The following is a 20,341-nucleotide window of genomic DNA, read 5'->3' as shown; positions in this document are numbered from 1 at the left end:
ACTTCAACATATATAATATTTATAGATAGAAGAAGATCATAGGATGGTCATGCTACTCGCTGAAATGCATCAAGGTGGGGGGAGTGGCGGTGGTAGTTCCCAACAATAAGATGACGAGTATGACGTGTCTATATCGTCGGACTCGGACAACAATGATGATAGATCTCATTCTCATATTCCGTCTAGCACCGGCGGAAATGAGGACATGCCTCCCCCTCCACCCACTAAAAAAGCATTGAAATCTGATATTTTTGTTAAACACTACAATAAGGTCTTGGTGGTAATTCCAAGCCCTAATGATCCGCTCTCTCAAGAAGAGACATTGGCGTTTCATGCATATTGTAACTATTGTGATAAAGTCTACAAATTTGCGAGTTGTGGGGGATATGACACCCTCCGTCGTCATTTGGTGACAAAGGATCCGGTAGAATGTGGCACTGCCTCTACCCAAACCCAACTAAACTTCCAACCCGGTGGCTCAGGTTCGTCAGGTACGTCTCTTTTTAAATATGATCCTAAAAATTTTGCTGACGTTATGACTAGATGGGCTGCAATGAAGTATTTTCCTTTTAATGTTTATGATGACAAAAAATTTGAGGTTACTATGCAAAGTGGTTTGAATGTAGCTGTCAAAAGAGTAGGTCGAATGACCGTTCAACGATCTACCGTTCGACAATGTTTGGAGAAAAAAGTTGAATTATCACGTTATTTACTCAACTTGGGACACAAAGTGAACATTTGCTCAGATGTATGGACTGATTGTTTTAATAGACATTCATACATGGGCATTACGGTTCACTTTGTGGACAATAGTTGGACTTTGAACAAGCGTTTGATTGGTTTTAGAGAATTTGAGACACCACACACTGCACCCGAAATTGCTTCTTTAATTATTTAAGTTTTGAATGAATTTCAATTATGCAATAAGATATTTTCTGTTGGTTTTGATAATGCAACTGCTAACACTGCAAGTATTAATGACTTGATTGCGGCTTGTGCTTCGGTTATTGGTGGTAAGTATTTTCATCCAAGATGCATATGTCACGTTTTGAATTTATATGTACAAGATGCGCTTGAATTATGACAAAAGCATGTTAGTCCTATTAGAACTGCAGTTAGATTAATTCATCAAAAGCCGCCTATTGGCAAAGCTTGGAAGAAGTATTGCCATCAAAAGTAGGTAAGATATACGAATTTTACCATGGATGTGTCTCATAGATGGAATTCATATGATTGCCTGAATTCTACTTTGACGCATAAAGATTCTTTGTGTGATTTTTTTAGAACCTATCCCGTTTCTGATTTATATCTGTCACATAGTTGTTGGGATCATAACGTGGCTTTATTTAAATTGTTCAAATATTTCAAAAAATTGCGACTGTTGAATTATCGGGTGTTTATTATTGCACTGTTGTTCATATTTAGAGCATTGCATATATATATCACTTGGTTTAAAACTGCGATGAAAAATGCTTCCTCTTCTCCTGAATTGATGTGTGTTTTATATTATATGATTGAAAAATGGCTTAAGTATTTCAGTAACATTCCAACGGTGTTTTTGATTACAAAGGTCTTGGATCCAAAATGGAAATTAGCCGGTACCTCCAGGATTTTATATTTTTATTATAACAATTTGAGTTCTATTGATCTTGTTCCACCTCAAGCATTGCAAGCGGATACCAATGACCAATGGGGAGTAAACCTAACCGAAACATTTCAAATAAACCTCCTGGACCGGTAAATTATCCAACAAACCTTAGAGTTTAACTTGTGTGCTCTCTACACCGAATATGAAACCAAGTATAACAGTACCTCCAAGTCAGAAGACATACCCCTCCTCAACAACATAACTTTGGCTTTGCATTTCAAACCGATTATGATGACCCTGACGCGCAATACCAATTAGCCGACCTATACAGCTACATCACCGGCTAAAGGTCGTCCTAAGGTATGGTAAGTGAGTTAGATTTATATTTCGTTTCACTCTTTTCCTTTGGTGATGAAGGTCCTACTCCTCCCGCCCAAATCGACGTAATCGATTGGTTGGGAACACACGAGAAAGATTTTTCCATACTTGCGTCAATGGCCAAGGAGATTTTTTCTGTTCCGGCTTCTACTGTCACCGTCGAGTCCGCTTTCAGTGTTGGATTACGTGTGTTGGATGAATCAATAAGTAAGCTCTCCGCGAAAAATATGGAAGTCGTGATGTTACTTGATGATTGGGCCAAAACTGACGTCGGAGAACAAAAAAATGATTGGGATGATAGTCAGGAGGAATCACAAGAAGAATTCACCGGGGATGGATCGTAGACCAACCGTCAACCGCCGGCCAACCCAAATAGGTAAGTAAGGTAAGAGAACTACATGGGCTTTGATTCCCTAATGCAAATGAGCATTGGGGATACGTATGCACGTCAACTTAAATTTTAAATTTAAGTTGAGCTCAAGTCATTTTTCCTTTATTTCTTGTTTTCCCATTTGTTTCTACTTTAAAAATATGCAAATACAATTAAATAATTGTATTTGTATATACTCTAGTCGGTGAAATAGATTTCTCTATAAGGCTAAATCCGGAAAACTTTTGACAATTCTACTATAATTGTTGATTAATAGACTAAACTCAACATTTAAGGTTGAATCGCTAAAGGTATCCTCAATTTAGTTATGTAGAAACATCTCCTTCGCCGACTAAGAGTATATATACTTATAAATTTATTGTTCAAAACTTCAAGTCTTTTTGTAATTTGTAATTAGCTTCGTTGTAGACTAGTAGTCTCGTTGTATTTAAATTTTTTGTTTAAGACTTTAAGACTTCAAGTTTTTTGTGATTTGTAATTGTTGTAACTTGTAATCTCAATAAAATTGCAATTTTCATCGTGATGTTTTGAATTTTATTTAAGCAGATTTCATAGATAAATAAATAAAAAATGCAAAAAAATTACAAACCGGCGGTTTCGGCAAAAAACCGGCAATTTTGAACCCGGCCGGAACTACCGGTTTTTTTGAACCGGAACCGCCGGGGACCTTGGCGGGCCGGTTCAGGAAGGAAATCTTGAACCGTGAACCGCCGGTTCCGGTTCGACAAAAGGAACACATAAGTTGGAATGGAGAAAAAAATAATTAAATTTTACGTAATTATCCATATTATATTATAGGTATATATTACTTTCTTATTTTTTTATAATTAAACTAAAAGCAGAAATTTAATAACTGAAAATACGATTACTTTTCGTATCTGCCCCAAACACGTATATTTAATATTTGAAATTTAATATCTGAAAATAAGATTACTTTTCGTTTGATATGTCTAAAATATTTAGTTATTTTATGTAACTTCATAATACACACATATTTCATATTTGAGTACCACATGACATGCACATAATAGACAAAGCGTTGGACACAAAATAAATCGAAAAAATACTATACTATAAATTTCCATTTTTAGTATTCAAAATTGTGGAATGTCAAATAAATTTATAGATGTAGGAGTACATTATATGGAGGACATTATATATTTATATTTTATTTATATTTATATTTATATTTATATTTATATTTATATTTACATTTTGTGTATATTAATTGGGCAGCGAAACTGGTTAGTGATTGCGGTTGGCATTATATAGATCAAGGACATAAGTTCAAATATTAAAAAAATTAATTATTTTAATTTACAAATTACTTGTTTATATGTAGATGAAACGGGTTATAATTTTAGTTTTTATTCATTTTAAATTGTAAATTTTAAAATAATTTTAGTCCTATATGTGCAGATATCGATTTTAGAATGGTTTCACGTTTAAGAATGGTTCTATATATATAGGGATGTATTCATTTCCTTTTCCCATATTTCCTCCTATTTCCTTCTTGATCTCAACCGTCTATTTTCATCATCCTAAGGCCGAAAATATTGCACTTAAATATTACAATTTAATCAAATTTAAATCGACGAGGGGCATATTAGGGAAACAATATGTTGGTGGTTATGGAAATTTCCATCAAATCCTCCCTTGAAGATCTTACGGTTTTTTCAGTAATCTCACGGGTTTGATAAGCAATTTTTCCCGTTTTCAATCTTTGCAATTTTTATTTTAGTATTTCGGACGTTGCAATTGTCGATTCTCGGTTCCCAGATCCTCGGCTTTTCTATCTTGGTTCGTCGGAGTTATTGCAATCGTTTATCTCTCAATAATGGAAGAAGGTAAATCTAGTGTTTGTTCTCCGTAAGCGTATGTGTGTGGTTTCAATACCAATTCAGATCCCTTATTGTACTCGATGCTTGTTGAACTCGGATTGCGTGTATTCTTTTATATTACGAAAAAATTGTAGCCCAGGTTTCGTTTGATATCCGATAAGGTTCTTGTTATGGCCTGTGGTTGCCCAATTTTGGGGGATTGCTGATTTAGTATAGGGTGAGAGACCAAACCATGATGATGGCTGTTGGTTTTGACGTATATCCTGTAATTTGTTACTAACAATACACCAAATAGTAATGGATAATGAATTTTGTAGACTATATAATGCGTAATGTATGTAATGCCATGTACAGGATAGATACTACAAATGAACGACATCGATTATGAAATATTCCTTCAGGGTTTCGCTCTCGGCTTAACTAGGGTAGTAGTTTAAAACGATACATGTAATGCACAAAATGATGAAGTATAATGAATGTTTTTGACTATATAATGTATAATACGTGAGCGGTAATGTATAGGGTATAAATATGGGGTTGTAGTATTGTTGTTGGGCACACGTTTCTTGTTCCACCAAGGGTTTAATAAGCCTAGGGGCTAGGGTATAGTACGTACACATTAATAACAACGTTTAAGAATAGCTTGTGTTTGACCTATAAATAAATCACGTCAGTTTCCAATGTATATAGTATACTGAATAAAGGTAGTGCAAATAATGCAACAAATGAATACGCGTAATGCATTATGTTGTCTGTATAATGCATAATATCTAGTTTGAAATGTATAGGTCGTACGAATTAAGATAGGACCGCTAGTATGACTCATTCCTCTATGGCTTAAATGTCCGTTAGTAGTTTTGATTTTTGGCACACGTTTCTTGTTTTCCCCTAAGGGTTTAATAAGCCTAGGGGGTAGGGTATAGTACGTACACATTAAAAACAATGTTTAAGAATAACGCGTGTTTAACGTATACATAAATCACGTAAAAGTCCAATTTAAATATTTTGCTGATTAGATTTATGAAAAGCGTGCATTAATTGTCAACAGACTAATTGCAAAGTTGTACTTTTATGCTGACCCCTTTTTTTCCTATTCGTTACATTGGTTGTTGTACCTGAATGTTCTCACGAGCTGAAGCCTGTGGTTGGTCAGAAATTCCAATCCTTGGAATTCGCATTCGCTTTTTACGAGGTATATGCCCGTGCAGTTGGCTTTGATACGCGCAAACAAGCGATGAGGAAGGTTGATGATGTCACGTCCTGGTATCAAGTTGTATGCAATAGGGAAGGAAAGAAGAAGGGTGACGAAGATGACCAGTTGAATGCCCGGTCTGGTTTCACTATTAAGCGTAGGAATTTATCTAAACGGTGTGGTTGTACGGCTAGTATATCCTTCAGGTTTTTCGCGGAAGATTGCTTGTCAGGTTATGTAATTCAGGAGTTCAACGAGATTCATAACCATCACATGGTTGAGACGGAATATCAGCAATTCATGTCAAGTAATCGCAAGTTGGATGATGTACATCATAAATTCATCCTCGACTGTTCCAAGGCTAATTTAGGACCCACGCTTACATTTAAGGTATTGAAGGAAATTCTTGGCGGGTTTGACCTAGTTGGCTGCACTGTTGGGGATATCAGGAATGCCTCACGGGACATCAAAGCATATGCACACGGATTTGATGTACAAATGGTGTTGGATGATATGGCTAAGAAGAAGGAGATGTCCGAGGCGTTTACCTATCACTACGAAGTTAACGAATCCGAACAGTTGGTTGCTCTCTTTTGGTGCAACAGTTTGATGAAGAGGAATTACCACATGTTTGGTGATATTGTGTCCTTCGACTCCACGTACAACACAAACAAGTTGAAACTAAGCAAAGTGTTTTTTACGTTATAGTGCATTTATATGTTCTATACTTTGTGCATTATTACCGTATGTCACTGCATTACACAATACCCTACGTTGCATTATGATATATTAATCAATTCTGATGCCACGTTAATATGATGTATGCAGGTACTGTATGATCTTCACTCCTTTCACTGGAAAGGATAATCATGGTTGTCCTGTGACATTTGGGGCCGGGTTGGTGTGCAGCGAGAAAACAGGATCATTTGCTTGGTTGTTCAGACATTTCGTAGATAGTATGGGTGTAGCACCCCGGATGATTGTTACCGATCAAGATTTAGGTATGAGATCAGCGATTGAAGAGGCCCTAGTCGGCACACGTCACCGTTGGTGTATGTGGCATATAATGCATAAGTTGGCTGTCAAGGTACCAAACAGATTGTTGCGGGACGACGATAAAGAAATTCAACGCTTGTGTGTGGTCGGACCTTGTAGAGCCGGACGAATTCGAAGAGGAGTGGAATAGATTGGTCGAACATCATCATCTAGAGGACATCGACTGGTTTACCACATTGTATGCGTATAGGAAATATTGGATACGGCGTACTTCTGGGATTTTCCTATGGGATCGATGATTAAGACAACGTCCATATCGGAATCAGAGAACAGTTTCTACAAAAATTTCCTTAAGCCCCGAGCTAACATAGCTGATATCTACTTGAATTTCAACCACGCCATAGAATTCCAGCGGAACAATAGAACAGCGTTGGACTACCACGATGCCACTGACATACCCATACTAGCAACTACTCCGCCGTTCGAGAAACATGCTTCCACGTTGTATACCGACAGCATGTTCAAGAAAATACAAGAAGAAATTGTAGAGGGTAATGACATATGTCGTGTGCTGGGTTTTATATCCGGAGAAACGGTTGACACATACAAGCTTAGGGATAGCAAGCGCAATGCATATTTTGTCCGTCATGACAAGACTGATGATACTTACTCCTGCGAATACAAACTATTTGGTCGGCATGGTTATTTGTGCAGCCATATATTTTTCTTGTTTCAGAACAATGAGGTGAAAAAATCCCGGATAAATACTGTGAAAGCCGATGGATGAAGACTCCCTTAGCCAAGGCTGTACATGGGGAGTTGCAGGATCCTCTGCCTACCCATTCGTCCGTTGACGATAGGCAAACTGTGTCTAAGCAGGCGATTTCGATGTTTTATGGGTTTCTTAGACGGTTTGAGACCGATATCGATGTGTTACGTGCATTCGTAGGCGGCGTCGAAGAACATGCCAACTCTCTTCAAACTGGTACCACATCAACCTCAGCCGCTGAGAAGAGGCGTATGGTTGAAGAGTTTTATGGAATGGCAAGGCCTGAATCTGTTGAGGTACATCCCCCGGATGTCGTGAAGACGAAGGGTCACGCCAGCAGCTCGGCGAGCCGTCTGATATCAAAGAGAGACAAGGCTATAAAGGATGCGACAAGGCCTCTTAGACGGTGTAAGGCGTGCGATGAGTTGGGTCATCACGACTCCAGGAACTGTCCAGTGCTTAAAGAGATGACGATGGAGAAAGATGCGCGGAAGGGAAAAAATCCAGCTTAACTCGGGTTTTATTAACAAAACAATTCTGGTTTTTTTTGGACATATTTTTCTTTTTTGTCGAATGGTTGTAATAGAAATCCAACGTTTACTTGCTGGGTGAGATAAATTTTTTGGTTTATTATAAGATTTTATATCTGTCACCTACTTTATTAATAAGGATTCGTTATCTCAGTCTCACTTTCACGACAGCCAATTGATAAATAGATATGATCTATTGCAAATAATGCAATTATATGAAGATATAATGCAAATCATTTTGTCATTTTCTGTATATGGCGTAATATACTTAGTGTTTAATAAATAAGTGCATTATATGGTGCGGAAATTGCATTATGTACAATGATTGATACATTATGTGGTTTACATTAACCATTATGAGAGTTTACCGGAAACCTATATACACAATTAACATAATGCACACTAATTTTTAGTTTGATACGTGCTGTCATTGCTTGTTATATTATTTAATATCCCAGAAGCAAGTTAAAGACAGAAACTATAAAAATTATTCCAAGTGACTTATCACAACACCACCTTTACAAAATACACACACAAAGTTTAATAATGCATAAGCTTTTACTAATAATGACATGATATGTATATATGATGCACAACATATTGAATCGTATTCTGTATACAAATGCATTATATGGTTCAGGTATTGCATTATGCACAAGGATTTGTACATTATGTGGTTTATGTTAAGCATTATGAGAGTTTACCGTAAACCTGTATAGACAATTAACATATTTAAGGTGACTCCAAAAGCAACACCCGGTCGGGTGATTTTTCACCAACACAACACCCGGCCGGGTTAAAATTGTAAAGCATGCATAGTCCAGAAGATACGCAGGGTCGGGCGATTTTATGTTTCAAAATGCCCGGTCGGGCGATTGATTCATGAAATGCATGTAGAGACCAGAAACCTCACCCGGGAGGGTGTTTTTACTTAACCAAAACACCCGGGCGGGTGTTTTGCCGTGAGGCATCTAAATGCATTTCGTCAGTTTAGGCATTTAATCCAAATGGCTTACCACAAAACCAACTTTCCCAAATACACACACACAAAGTTTAATAATGCATGATGTTTTACAAATAATGACATTATATGCAGATATGATGCACATCATATTGAATTATATGCTGAATAAAAATGCATTATTTGGTTTAGGCATTGCATTATGCACAAGGATTTGTACATTATGTGGTTAATGTTTAGCATTATGTGAGTTAAGCGTACACCTATATATACAAATAACATAATACACAGTGGATTGCAAATCAAGGTATACCGAGTTTAGAACAAAGGCCATCTGAATAAACATCATGCAAATAGTGTTCGGCTAAATGATCGCAAGTTCAAATTCATAAAGACTATACTAAAAAACATTGTTCAGTGTGTTCAAGGTTGTAAAAAGATCTAAGGTGCAAAGTCACCCAATCAATCAATCAAGTCAGTAGGCTCCCTCAACATATACCAGAAACCATCAGTCACTACAACCCATAATTCTCGACCCACCGTTCGAAATTGAACTTGGCATGTCTATCTCTCCAATACTTCGTTACCTTAGATTGGTTTCCGGCACCTCGGGCGTTGTGCGGACAAGTAAGTAGCGTACTTGCAAACTTGATTCTAAACATTTCCAAGCTTTTGGTTCCCTTTGCGGTCAGCCCGCAATCCCAATCTTTCTCTTTCTCTCTGAAGTATGTTTCCATGTGGCGCATGACGTACACACCATTCTCCATTGTCACCACGTTGTTCCGCCACGGCATTGTCACTACATGTGTAGTGCAGCTTCGTATAAGATCAACCATTCTAGATTGTTTGCACTTGTCCATTGCATCAGCCAAGAACGTTCGCTAAAACAAATGACAAAAGTGTACCACATCAACATAATATGTATTTATGATGTATGATCGAAAAAAAATGAGTAGGCTCATTACGTACCAGCATAGAGGGTGTGTTCCCATATTTGTCGTTGAACGATGCATGAGGTTCTGCCAGGGTGTGGTCTATAATGTTCATCTTGCCATCCGGCACATCAAAACAGACCACGTATTGATGCCTCTCACCCCAAATTGGGAAGAAGACCTACACAATGAAGAGAACATTAAATGATCTTGTATGTTGTCCTATACAATTGATTCTCAGACACATGAGTTTAAAATCCGACTAACCATATCGTGCATCTCCCATTTGTTGTAGCCGGCTCCAAGTGCTTCCTCGAAAAGGATGGTCCAAAAAGAAGCAAATCGCCTTTCTTCATCCCATCCTTCAGGGCTGTCTATCAGTGACTGTGCCTGCAATTTTGATTGGTAATTCAGTTTATTATGTTGCGGTTTAAGATACATTTGGTAATTATATAACACAAACGAGTTACTTACACATGGCCTTGTGGAGAAAAATAGTCTGGATGTTGTATCCGGTGCCTTCAGCTTCTCCATGTTATTCAAGTAAGAGCACCATGTGTCTATAATGACCGGGCTGACTGCCTTGAAAGGTGCCAACGAAAGGAACTCACTTTGAACAGTTTGTTTGTAGTTGTCCTCGTACACAATCGCATCTCTGCATATCAATATAATGCTTTGTCAAATCCACTTACTGAAATTATGTATTCCCCTTTATATTAATTTGGGTTTAGGCAGAATATGACTGAAATTGCATAATATACTAAAAAAGAATAATATACATCTAATAATGCGACTAATACGTAGAAATAAAGCAGCAACTAACTCAAATAATGCATATATAGACTTTAGCACCTACATAATGCAGTAACTATCTCAAATAATGCACAGCTTTAAATAAGTTGAGTATGATAACTACAACTTACAATAACCAACAAGATATATTATCCACTCCATCAACCAAATAATGCACATAATATATTCCAAATAATGAATGATTACAGAAACATAATGCACTAATCAGACAAATGATATTCATATGTTATACTGACTGATTTTTTAAACCAACAAAGAGATGAAACCTATTCTCATGCATCTCAGCTGTGCTAAGGACCCAGAAATACAGTTCCTTGTCATTGCTGTTTGCCTTTGATGTTAATCTTACAGCTCGTTCGTTAAAAGGTGAGCGCAAAGCCAAACTGGCCTTTTTCAACCGAGCTGTTTGTAAGTTCACCACCCCCTGCAAACATATATTATTCGTAACTCATTTAGTAATCGTAATAAGCAAATTGAATTTATTTTAATCTCATACCACGATTCCAGCACCCTCAGTTTAGACCTCCTTCATCTTTCCTTTCCCACGCACGGTCGCAGCAACTATAGGCACCTCCTCACGGATTGCACCAGTACCTTCCCCACCGATGACAATCCCCGTCTGCTTAGGCTGGGGATGTTTCTGTTTGCAGTTAGCCAAGTTATGATTGCGACAACAACTAACAATTACAGGTTTTGGATAAGTCAAAACAAAGAATGCAAATCACGTATCAAATAATGCGTAGTGTATATTAACACAAAATAATCACTGTACACTGCACTGTATTTATTGTTTGTGCTCACTTTGGCTCTCTTCTCTGCCACCTCTACATTATGTTTTGCTTTCAATGCCCTTGTTCTAGCCACCTTAGCATTTCCCCCTATAGTATTCTCCTTTGGCTCATGTTCCGTCTCCCCTACTCCACCAGTCTCCTGCGCAATACAACCATCAATTAAATGTAATCAAAACAGACATGGCCATGCCTCCCTGATACTCTTCATTTACCGGCTGATCCACACCCGGTGCAAAACTTGCTCTGCCATCAGGTTGGGGAGCTTGAACTCCTCCAGCGCTCATGCATGCCTCCTGTGTTTGCTGTGTGGCAAACGGGTTGGGGCATTCAAATCCGTCTAAAACAAAAGATGGCCTTGAAAATCTTGTTGTAATGGTCTTCTTTTTGTCGTATGCTGCCATCATTTTCTCCGTCTCATCAATCCATTCAGCTCTTCTTCAGGAATCCCCAACAATTTTTGGCCAATTTGACTTCCCACGCGGATGCAACCATCGTCAAGGAGCGCCAGAGGGATACTCATGAAATCATCGACCCACGTCGAGATAGCGTGGGCCATTAAAGCGCTCGAACCAACAAACTTGTCTCTAAGCCGCTTCGCTTTGTGGAGTCCTATAGAGGACCCTTCTCCCTCAACCACCGTTGCTCGCCTTCGACTCTCCTCGTCCGCCACCAATCTCTCCTTGTCTACTGATGTGTAATTTTTGAGTTATTACAAATGGATAATATAGCACTCAAGTTCAATTATTTAACCCAAATATTACCACTTCGCTGCAAGATTACAGCTTCGTGTGTAGTAATTTAAGGTGTCGATCCACAGGGAAGAAAAGATTATTTAACTCTAGAAACTTAAAAAGATGTAACATAAAGGTTTGATTTTTGAGATTGAAAGTTGTTGACAAACTAACTAAACGATTAACTATAGATGGATTTCTCAAATGGAAAGACACGTCACTCCAAGTTGCTCAATAGACTTGAATCATTCTACTTACATCAAAAACACATATTTTGGGATTAATTAATCAACCTAATCGCTTGCACTGAACATGTTTGCGACGTATAGTTCACAGTCAGCTGAACACTTGTTCCATGAACTAACTTTCGAAGAAATTAAATTCCTGCTGAAGCGCGGGAATAAAAGATCATCTAATATATAAACTTACCTAATCCGTTGTCAAATTATCCTCTAAACAAATCAAATCAACAACACATCAATTGATTAGTCCATCCAAGTCTATGTTAAAGAGACGATAAACAAGGATTCAACATCTATAACGATAGAGGCCTCTAAAGTGATAGAAACTAACATTAAACTCATCAACGAAGTTAAAACATGAATTCAAAGGTGTAGATAGATTCGAACAAGTCTAAATCACAACTTGGAGCAACATTGAGAGTTTAGCCTAAACACATGGTAAATATCACAATAAAAACCATAGGAAGCTTGCTCTCGTTGAGTGGAATTGAAATTTGGAGACGGATAGTCGGAGTGTTGGCCGGAATTTCTTCATTCTCTTCTTCCTCCTCTCTTTCTTTCTTTCCCTTTCTCTGTCTTTTTCTCTGTGAAAAATCGTCCCCCCTTCTCCCCTTTTTTTCTCCTTTCTTTCTTCTCTCAAAACTGCCGAGAAACTGCTTAAATCAATCCACTCGGTCGGGTGGATATTTGCAACTGAAAATATCACCCGGTCGGGTGAACGCCTCTGGACTCTTCCTTCATTAAAAATGTCACCCGGCCGGGTGAAATTATTGATACAAAAATCACCCGGTCGGGTGAACGCCTCTGGACTCTGCCTGCCTTAAATCTTTCGCCCGGCCGGGTGGAATTATTAGGCATAAAAATACACCCGGCCGGGTGGCCAGTTTTGAGAGCTTTCTGGGCAGTGGCGCGACTTTTTTCACCATCCGAGCTTCATTCATTGTTTCGTTTCACCATTCACTCCTCTTCCTACACCATAAAACAAACTTTTGCAAGCATCAAAGTATATAAATCATGTAAAGTTAGGGGAATAGAAAAAATGTACTATTTGATTCGCATCAAATACCCCCAAACTTATTTGCTTGCTCGTCCTCGAGCAAGATCGCATGAAACACGAACCTTTAAAGCTCTACTCACAAATGTTTTACAAAAGTTTTCAAAAGAGTTAATTACGTAGGGACGTGAGTGACAAAATCTAAACCCCCAACATTTCTAATCGAGATTTCCCACTCTCAAGAACAATCACTCATCCCCCTAGAACTTCAAGTCAAGGTGCACTTCAAAGTAAGTCCAAGCATGCGATCAAACAACTCAAACCATCATCATTGACTCATCAAGCATTACTAATCACATAGACTCACGGATTTCAAATCAAACTTCTTTAACTCTACCAAGCTGTTTACAAAACATCCACAAGCATGAATGATAAGGTCCAAGGTCTTATTTCAAGGTTGTAATGGGGCTAGGGACGAGGTAGGATACATATGGATAGTGAGCTCAAAGGCTACACATTTGAGTGCCAAATTCTTCCCTCCTACAACTTCCTTCCAAAGATCGAACAACAAAATTTTACAACCAAACTCACACTCCCCCAAACTTGAGATCAATTCTAGACAAGATTACATCATACAAATATAGAAGTTCTATCTTTATTTCATCAAACTTTTTATTCCTTTTTTTTCTTTTTTTTTTGAAAAGACCTCGACTTTTACAAAATTGGAGGTCGTCTTTGTCTTTTTTGTTTCTTTCTTCTCTAAGAACTTCATTCTTTTCACCTATGCATTACATCAAGTCTAGAAATGTCTACTCTTTACAATTCACCACCCAACACTCAAACTCAAACCACAAAGCTCAAACTTATATTTAACACCTAAATAGTAGCAAGGTCTATTGATGAGGCTAAAATGAGGCTTATTTAAGTGGCTAAGTGATCAGCTAAGTGTTTACACAAACAATAGGGAATTAAGCTCAAAGTGGCTTCTATGGGATCATTAGATGGACTAGGCATGTGATCATTTGGCCATGGAGTTCATCCTAGTGCCTTTTCCTCCCAAATAATTAATACAAATGAACGCAAGCACTTCACTCGATAAAGCAAATCAACCCAAAATAATTTCCACAAGACATACGATTTTCATACTCTACTCAACTCAAGAAATCGATTGTAATCACAACATGCTCTTTCAAATAAATTCATGCACTCATTCCGTTCATCCTAAGCTTCAAAGTTCAAGTAAAATCAAGCAAGATTTCCCAACCAGAAAGCCGAAGATATAACATGCACCCGTCAACTACATAGATTCAAAACATCTTTATCATATAATACACCCAAAAACATGCATCATGCATCACAAATAATTCACAACCCCCCCCTAAAACTTGAATGCTTCATTGTCCTCAATGCATGCAAAGGGAACATAAAAAGTAAAGGCGAAGAAAACTCCCCCAAACTTGGCATGAAATCCATAGTGCATTCGGGTGGGTGGGTGTAAAAATCCTTTGCAGGTGTGCTTCCTCCTAAGCTCCGATCCAATCTCGAAGTTGCTCCTACAAAAAGAACAAAACCTACAAAAAGAAACACTCAATTCAAAATAAATGTTAGAGGAAAGAATTGAGCAAACAAAACCTCCAACATACGAAAACAAAGATAAAAAAGACATAAAAACTTGGGTTGCCTCCCAATCAGCGCCTTTGTTTATAGTCGTTGGCTCGACCTTCCTCCTCCTTGCTCTACACTTTTGGCTCCACAAGAGAAACCACTTCTCTCGCCTCCATGTCACCTTCAACTCCAACATAGGCCTTCAAGCGTTGGCCATTCACCTTCCAAATGATGTCATTTTTCTGATCTCGAACGTCTATAGCACCATAGGGGTATACCTTGTGCACCACATAAGGACCCCACCATCTTGACTTGAGCTTGCCCGGAAACAGTTTGAGTCGAGAGTTGTACAGAAGGACCAGTTGTCCCTCATGGAATTGACGAGGCTTAATGGCTGTGATAAGTCGTATTCTAGGCCTTGGTTACTGGTCAGTATGATGTGCATAATTGATTATATCTGCAAAACAGTTGCTCAAAGTGTGCAGGTTGTGTGTTCTAGCCAGTAGGCAAAGCTTCAGATACTTCAGGTGAAAAGGGCGTCAGAACGATTACGTACTAACCAGTATACATGCAAAAATGGCTCGAGATGGAGAAGAAGGATAGCTGGGACTGATCAACCACAATTAAGGGCAAAGAAGTCATCTCGCCACGAGGTTTTACCCTAAAATCAAGGGTAAGCCTCCCTATAAAAGGAAGCCACTTGGAGAGAGAGAGGAGCACTCATTCATCATCATCACTCTTAGGTAGAATTCTCTCGGTAGTTCAGTCCTTCAGCCCAGTCCAGAGTCTCGTTCCTCGCCACAGCCATGGTCACTTGAAGATCATCAGTTCGCCGGAGTTCCATTCTCTCGTTCCAGCCAGTTTATTCCGTAGTCGTAGCAGTTCCATCGCCCGGAGTGGCAAAACAATCTTTATTCGCTTTCTTAGTTAACCTTTACTTGTTTTCTATCGTTGGATAAACTGCATTTTCAGTACTTATCATCCTTTGAAGTGTTTTGTTCAGATCCAAACGTTTTATGCAATGAAGTTGTTTTTATGCATCTCTTTCTGTTCAATTCTGTTTCATTCTGCCTAGGTAGCTTAGATCTACTTGTTTCAGTAATTTCTAAGTATTGGAAGCATGATTTCATTTGGAGTTGTTCGATCTGTGATTTGTTAGTTCAGTGGCTGTTTAGATTTATTTTCCAGAAGTGTCTTAGTGTGAAATCCGAGTTTACGTTATTCTGCCACCTTGCATGTTGACCAGTAAGCATAATTGCAGTTTCAGTGTTCGATCTTTTGATTCGAAGTTTTAATTGTAGATCTGAGCTGTGAAGTTTGTTAATCTGTGTTTCTCGTTCATGAAATCTGAGATTGTTGATCTGAGTTTATTCATGTTGAAGAAGATAACATCCACATCCAAGTTTGGGACCACTCTTACTTTTTAGTTACTTTTGCTTTTGTCCTTTACTTTTTTCTACCTTTTCAGCTGGTACCCTACAGATCTGTCAGCCTAGTCACCTAACTACCTCTTTTCCTCTGATATTCTGTTTAACCTTTTATAGTAAACTAGTACTCTCCATATACTTCCTGAAAACCATGTTCCCCACTTTCCACGTACACAGCCGCCTGTCCAACACCTTTCCCACCTCCTAGTCAGTAGAGTATCACCTTAAATTCCAGTCTAGATAAGTCTCAACCCAAAGCGTGGTAGCTAACCAAACCTTTCCAGAATATCACCTCAATCACTCCAACCGTCACCATCTCTGTGGGATTCGACCCCTACCTTCACTATACTACCCAGTAGAAGAGGGTTGAGGAATTATTGATACCAGGTTTTAGGCTTAGCAGGGGATTGTTTCATCCTGATCAGTAGGATACATCCTTGCTTTAACAACACCTGCGCAAACCTGCTCTTTCAGGCTGCATCATGTTTCTTCTTATCACGCTCCTTGTAGAGATCAACGCTCTCATATGCGTGAATCCTAAACTCATCCATCTCATTCATGTCGCACATCCTCTTCTCGGCTGCAGCATCATAATCCAAATTAAGCTTTTGCAAAGCCTAAAAAGCTTTATGCTCAAGCTCTACCGGAAAATGGCAAGCTTTTCCAAAAACCAATTTGTATGGCGAAGTTCTAATCGGGGTCTTATATGCCATTCGATATGCCCACAAAGCGTCATCAAGCTTTTGAGCCCAATCCTTTCGAGACGGCCTTACCACTTTCTCAAGCACCCGTTTTATCTCACGATTGGAGACTTCAACTTGACCACTTGTTTGGGGATGATAAGGGGTAGCAACCTTGCGTTGGACACCATACTTTCCTATGAGGTTTTCAAACAATTTGTTGCAAAAATGAGTTCCTCCATCACTGATTATAGCTCGTGGTGTCCCAAAGCGGTTAAAAATGTGATTCTTAAGGAATTTCAACACCACTTTGGCATCATTGGTTGACGAGGACATTGCCTCTACACACTTAGAAACATAGTCGACAGCAACGAGAATGTATTGCTGCCCTTTAGACTTGGGAAACGGTCCCATGAAGTCTGTTCCCCAAACATCAAAGAGTTCTACCTCGTGAATGTTATTCATCGGCATTTCATTTCTCCACGAGATATTGCCGGTTCTTTGGCAACTGTCACATCTCTCGACATAGGCTTTTGCATCCTTGAAGATCGATGGCCAAAAGAATCCGGATTGAAGCACTTTAAACGTAGTTCGACGTGCTCCAAAGTGGCCGCCATACACAGAATCATGGCATGCAGACAAAATCTGAAGGTGCTCATGCTCTCCAACACACCTTCGAATCACTCCATCACTACAAATACGGAAGAGAAATGGATCTTCCCAAACATATGTGCGGGTGTCACTCAAAAACTTCTTCTTTTGGTTAGATGACAACCCTTCTGGTATAATGCCCGTGACAAGGTAGTTCGCCAGATTAGCAAACCACGGCACATATGTTTCCCGAGCTTCCACTTGCAACACTTGCTCGTCGGGAAATTTTTCGTTGATCCTTTTCTTTCTCTCATCTTCCGTCTCTTCCAAGCCCTCTAGCCTAGACAAATGATCAGCTACCAAATTCTCGGTCCCATTTTTGTCTTTAATTTCTACATCGAACTCTTGTAATATGAGGATCCATCTCACCAACCAAGGCTTTGCATCTTTCTTATTCATCAAATACTTGATAGCTGAATGGTCCGTGAACACTACCACATTCGTGCCAAGTAAGTATGCACGAAACTTCTCAAAGGCATACACTACTGCTAGCATTTCTTTCTCAGTCGTGGTGTAATTCAATTGAGCTTCATTGAGTACTTTACTAGCATAGTAGACGGCATGTAGGATCTTATCTCTCCTTTGGCCTAAAACGGCCCCCACAGCATAGTCCGAAGCATCACACATCAATTCAAATGGCTTCGACCAGTCGGGTGTGATAATAATAGGAGCTTCGACTAGCTTTTTCTTCAGCAACTCAAATGCCTCAAGGCATTTATCATCAAAGACGAACTTGGCATCCTTCTCAAGTAAGTTGCAAAGTGGCTTTGCAATCTTTGAAAAATCTTTTATAAACCGTCGGTAGAATCCCGCATGACCAAGGAAACTACGGATGCCCTTCACATTCGTTGGGGGGGTAACTTCTCGAGATCACATCAATCTTCGCCTTATCCATCTCCAACCCCAACTCCGACACCTTATGTCCCAACACTATGCCTTCCTTGACCATGAATTGACATTTTCCCAATTGAGCACGAGATTCGATTCTTCACATCTTTGTAAGACCCGTCTCAAGTTCTCTAAGCACAAATCAAATGAGGATCCAAGGACGGAGAAATCATCCATGAAGATCTCCATGATGTCTTCATTCATGTCGGAAAAAATTGCCATCATGCAACGTTGGAATGTAGCCGGTGCATTGCACAACCCAAAAGGCATCCGGCGGAAGGCATACATACCAATAGGACATGTGAATGTCGTCTTTTCTTGATCTTCCGAGGTAATTGTAATCTGATTATACCCCGAATATCCATCTAAGAAGCAATAGTGAGAATAACCCGCAATCCTATCAAGCAACTGATCTAGAAATGGCAACGGGAAGTGATCTTTTCTTGTTTCCATGTTCAACCTTCTATAGTCCATGCAAACTCTCCATGAGTTCACCAATCAAGTTGGTAACACTTCATTCTTTTCATTGACGGTCACGGTTATTCCTCCTTTCTTCGGTACACATTGCACCTGGTTGACCCACTCACTATCGGAAATGGGATAGATCATCCCAAATTTCAATAGTTTCTTCACTTCTTTTTCCACCACTTCTTGCATAAGTGGGTTCAACCGTCTTTGTCTCCCTCTTACCGGCTTAGCTCCATCTTCCATCAAAATTTTATGCATACAAATTGCGGGGCTAATTCCTTTGATGTCGGCAATGGACCATCCTAGAGCTTTCTTGTGTAACTTGAGTAGCTCTATTAATTTGAATTCCTCTTCATTATTCAACAAAGCCGATACTACAACCGGTAATGTTTCATCATCACCAAGGAAGGCGTATTTCAGATTCGTTGGGAGTGGCTTCAATTCTAACTTTGGTGGTACTTCAATTGAAGGTTTCACATCCGCCACGAAAGTATCCACCATACATTCATTCTCGAAACTTGGTTGATCAACTTGAGAATCTTCACTTTCATCAAAATCTACTTTAAGTGTCGAACCATAGTCTCTCTCCAAACTCCATTTATCATACACGCCTCCTTCCATTGTTGCCGAGCAACGCATCTTGTCAAAAATGCACTTGTCGAGGACATCAACTCTAAAGCACGCTTTTGCATCACTAGGATGCTTCATCGTTTTCTCTACATTAATGGTCACTTGCTCACCATTAATTCTGCACGTGACAGAGTTGTCTTTCGCTCCAAGCAAAACATCTCCCGTAGCAAGAAATGGTCTACCAAACAGAATTGGTACCTCTTTGTCCTCGGGCATGTCCAAGACTATGAAATCAACCGGGATGACAAATTTGTCGACTTTGACCAAGAAATCCTCTACTATTCCAGTGGGCTTCACAATAGAATTATCAGCCAATTGTAGAGCATTGTCGATGGGCTCCATTCTATCATCTAGTCCAATGGCACGTGCCGTTTTCAGAGCCATCAGTGAGATTCCCAATCCTTGATCAAGTAAGCACTTTGTGAAGATTGTATTACCGATCTCACAAGGAATCACACAACTTCCCGGATCCCTCTTCTTCATTGGCATCATTCCCGAAATCAATTGTGAGCAATTCATGCTCAAAGCCACTATTCCCTCGTCTTGACGTTTCTCCTTGTTTGCCATCATGTCTTTAAATAACTTGGAGAACTTGGGGAAATTAATGAAGAGTAGGGGTGAGCAAAAAAACCGAAAACCGAATATCCGAACCGAAACAAACTGAAATTTTGTAATTCGGTTCGGTTTTTTCGGTTTTTCGGTTCGGTTCGGTTATAAAAATAAAAAAATTCAATTTTTCGGTTCGGTTCGGTTCGGGCGAAGAAAAAAACTGAAAAACCGAAAAACCGAATTATATATATATTCTATTAATTTAATATATTATATTATATAATATATATATAT

At 39.0% G+C, this 20,341-nt stretch overlaps 1 protein-coding gene across 1 annotated transcript; it reads left to right on the top strand.

Annotated features, from left to right (window-relative positions):
• Positions 1-5,432: 5,432 nt before the first annotated feature.
• Positions 5,433-7,173, top strand: LOC121772718 (protein FAR1-RELATED SEQUENCE 5-like). The gene is made up of 3 exons (XM_042169920.1): positions 5,433-6,049; positions 6,219-6,477; positions 6,637-7,173. The coding sequence occupies exons 1-3, from the start codon at positions 5,433-5,435 to the stop codon at positions 7,171-7,173; spliced, it is 1,413 nt and encodes a 470-aa protein (XP_042025854.1).
• The last annotated feature ends 13,168 nt before the right edge of the window (positions 7,174-20,341 follow it).

This window comes from Salvia splendens, chromosome 2 (genome assembly GCF_004379255.2).
Source record: "Salvia splendens isolate huo1 chromosome 2, SspV2, whole genome shotgun sequence".
In the NCBI taxonomy this organism is placed as follows: Eukaryota; Viridiplantae; Streptophyta; class Magnoliopsida; order Lamiales; family Lamiaceae; genus Salvia; species Salvia splendens.
Note: the sequence above shows the minus strand (reverse complement) of the source record. Positions and strands in the feature narration are given on the sequence as shown.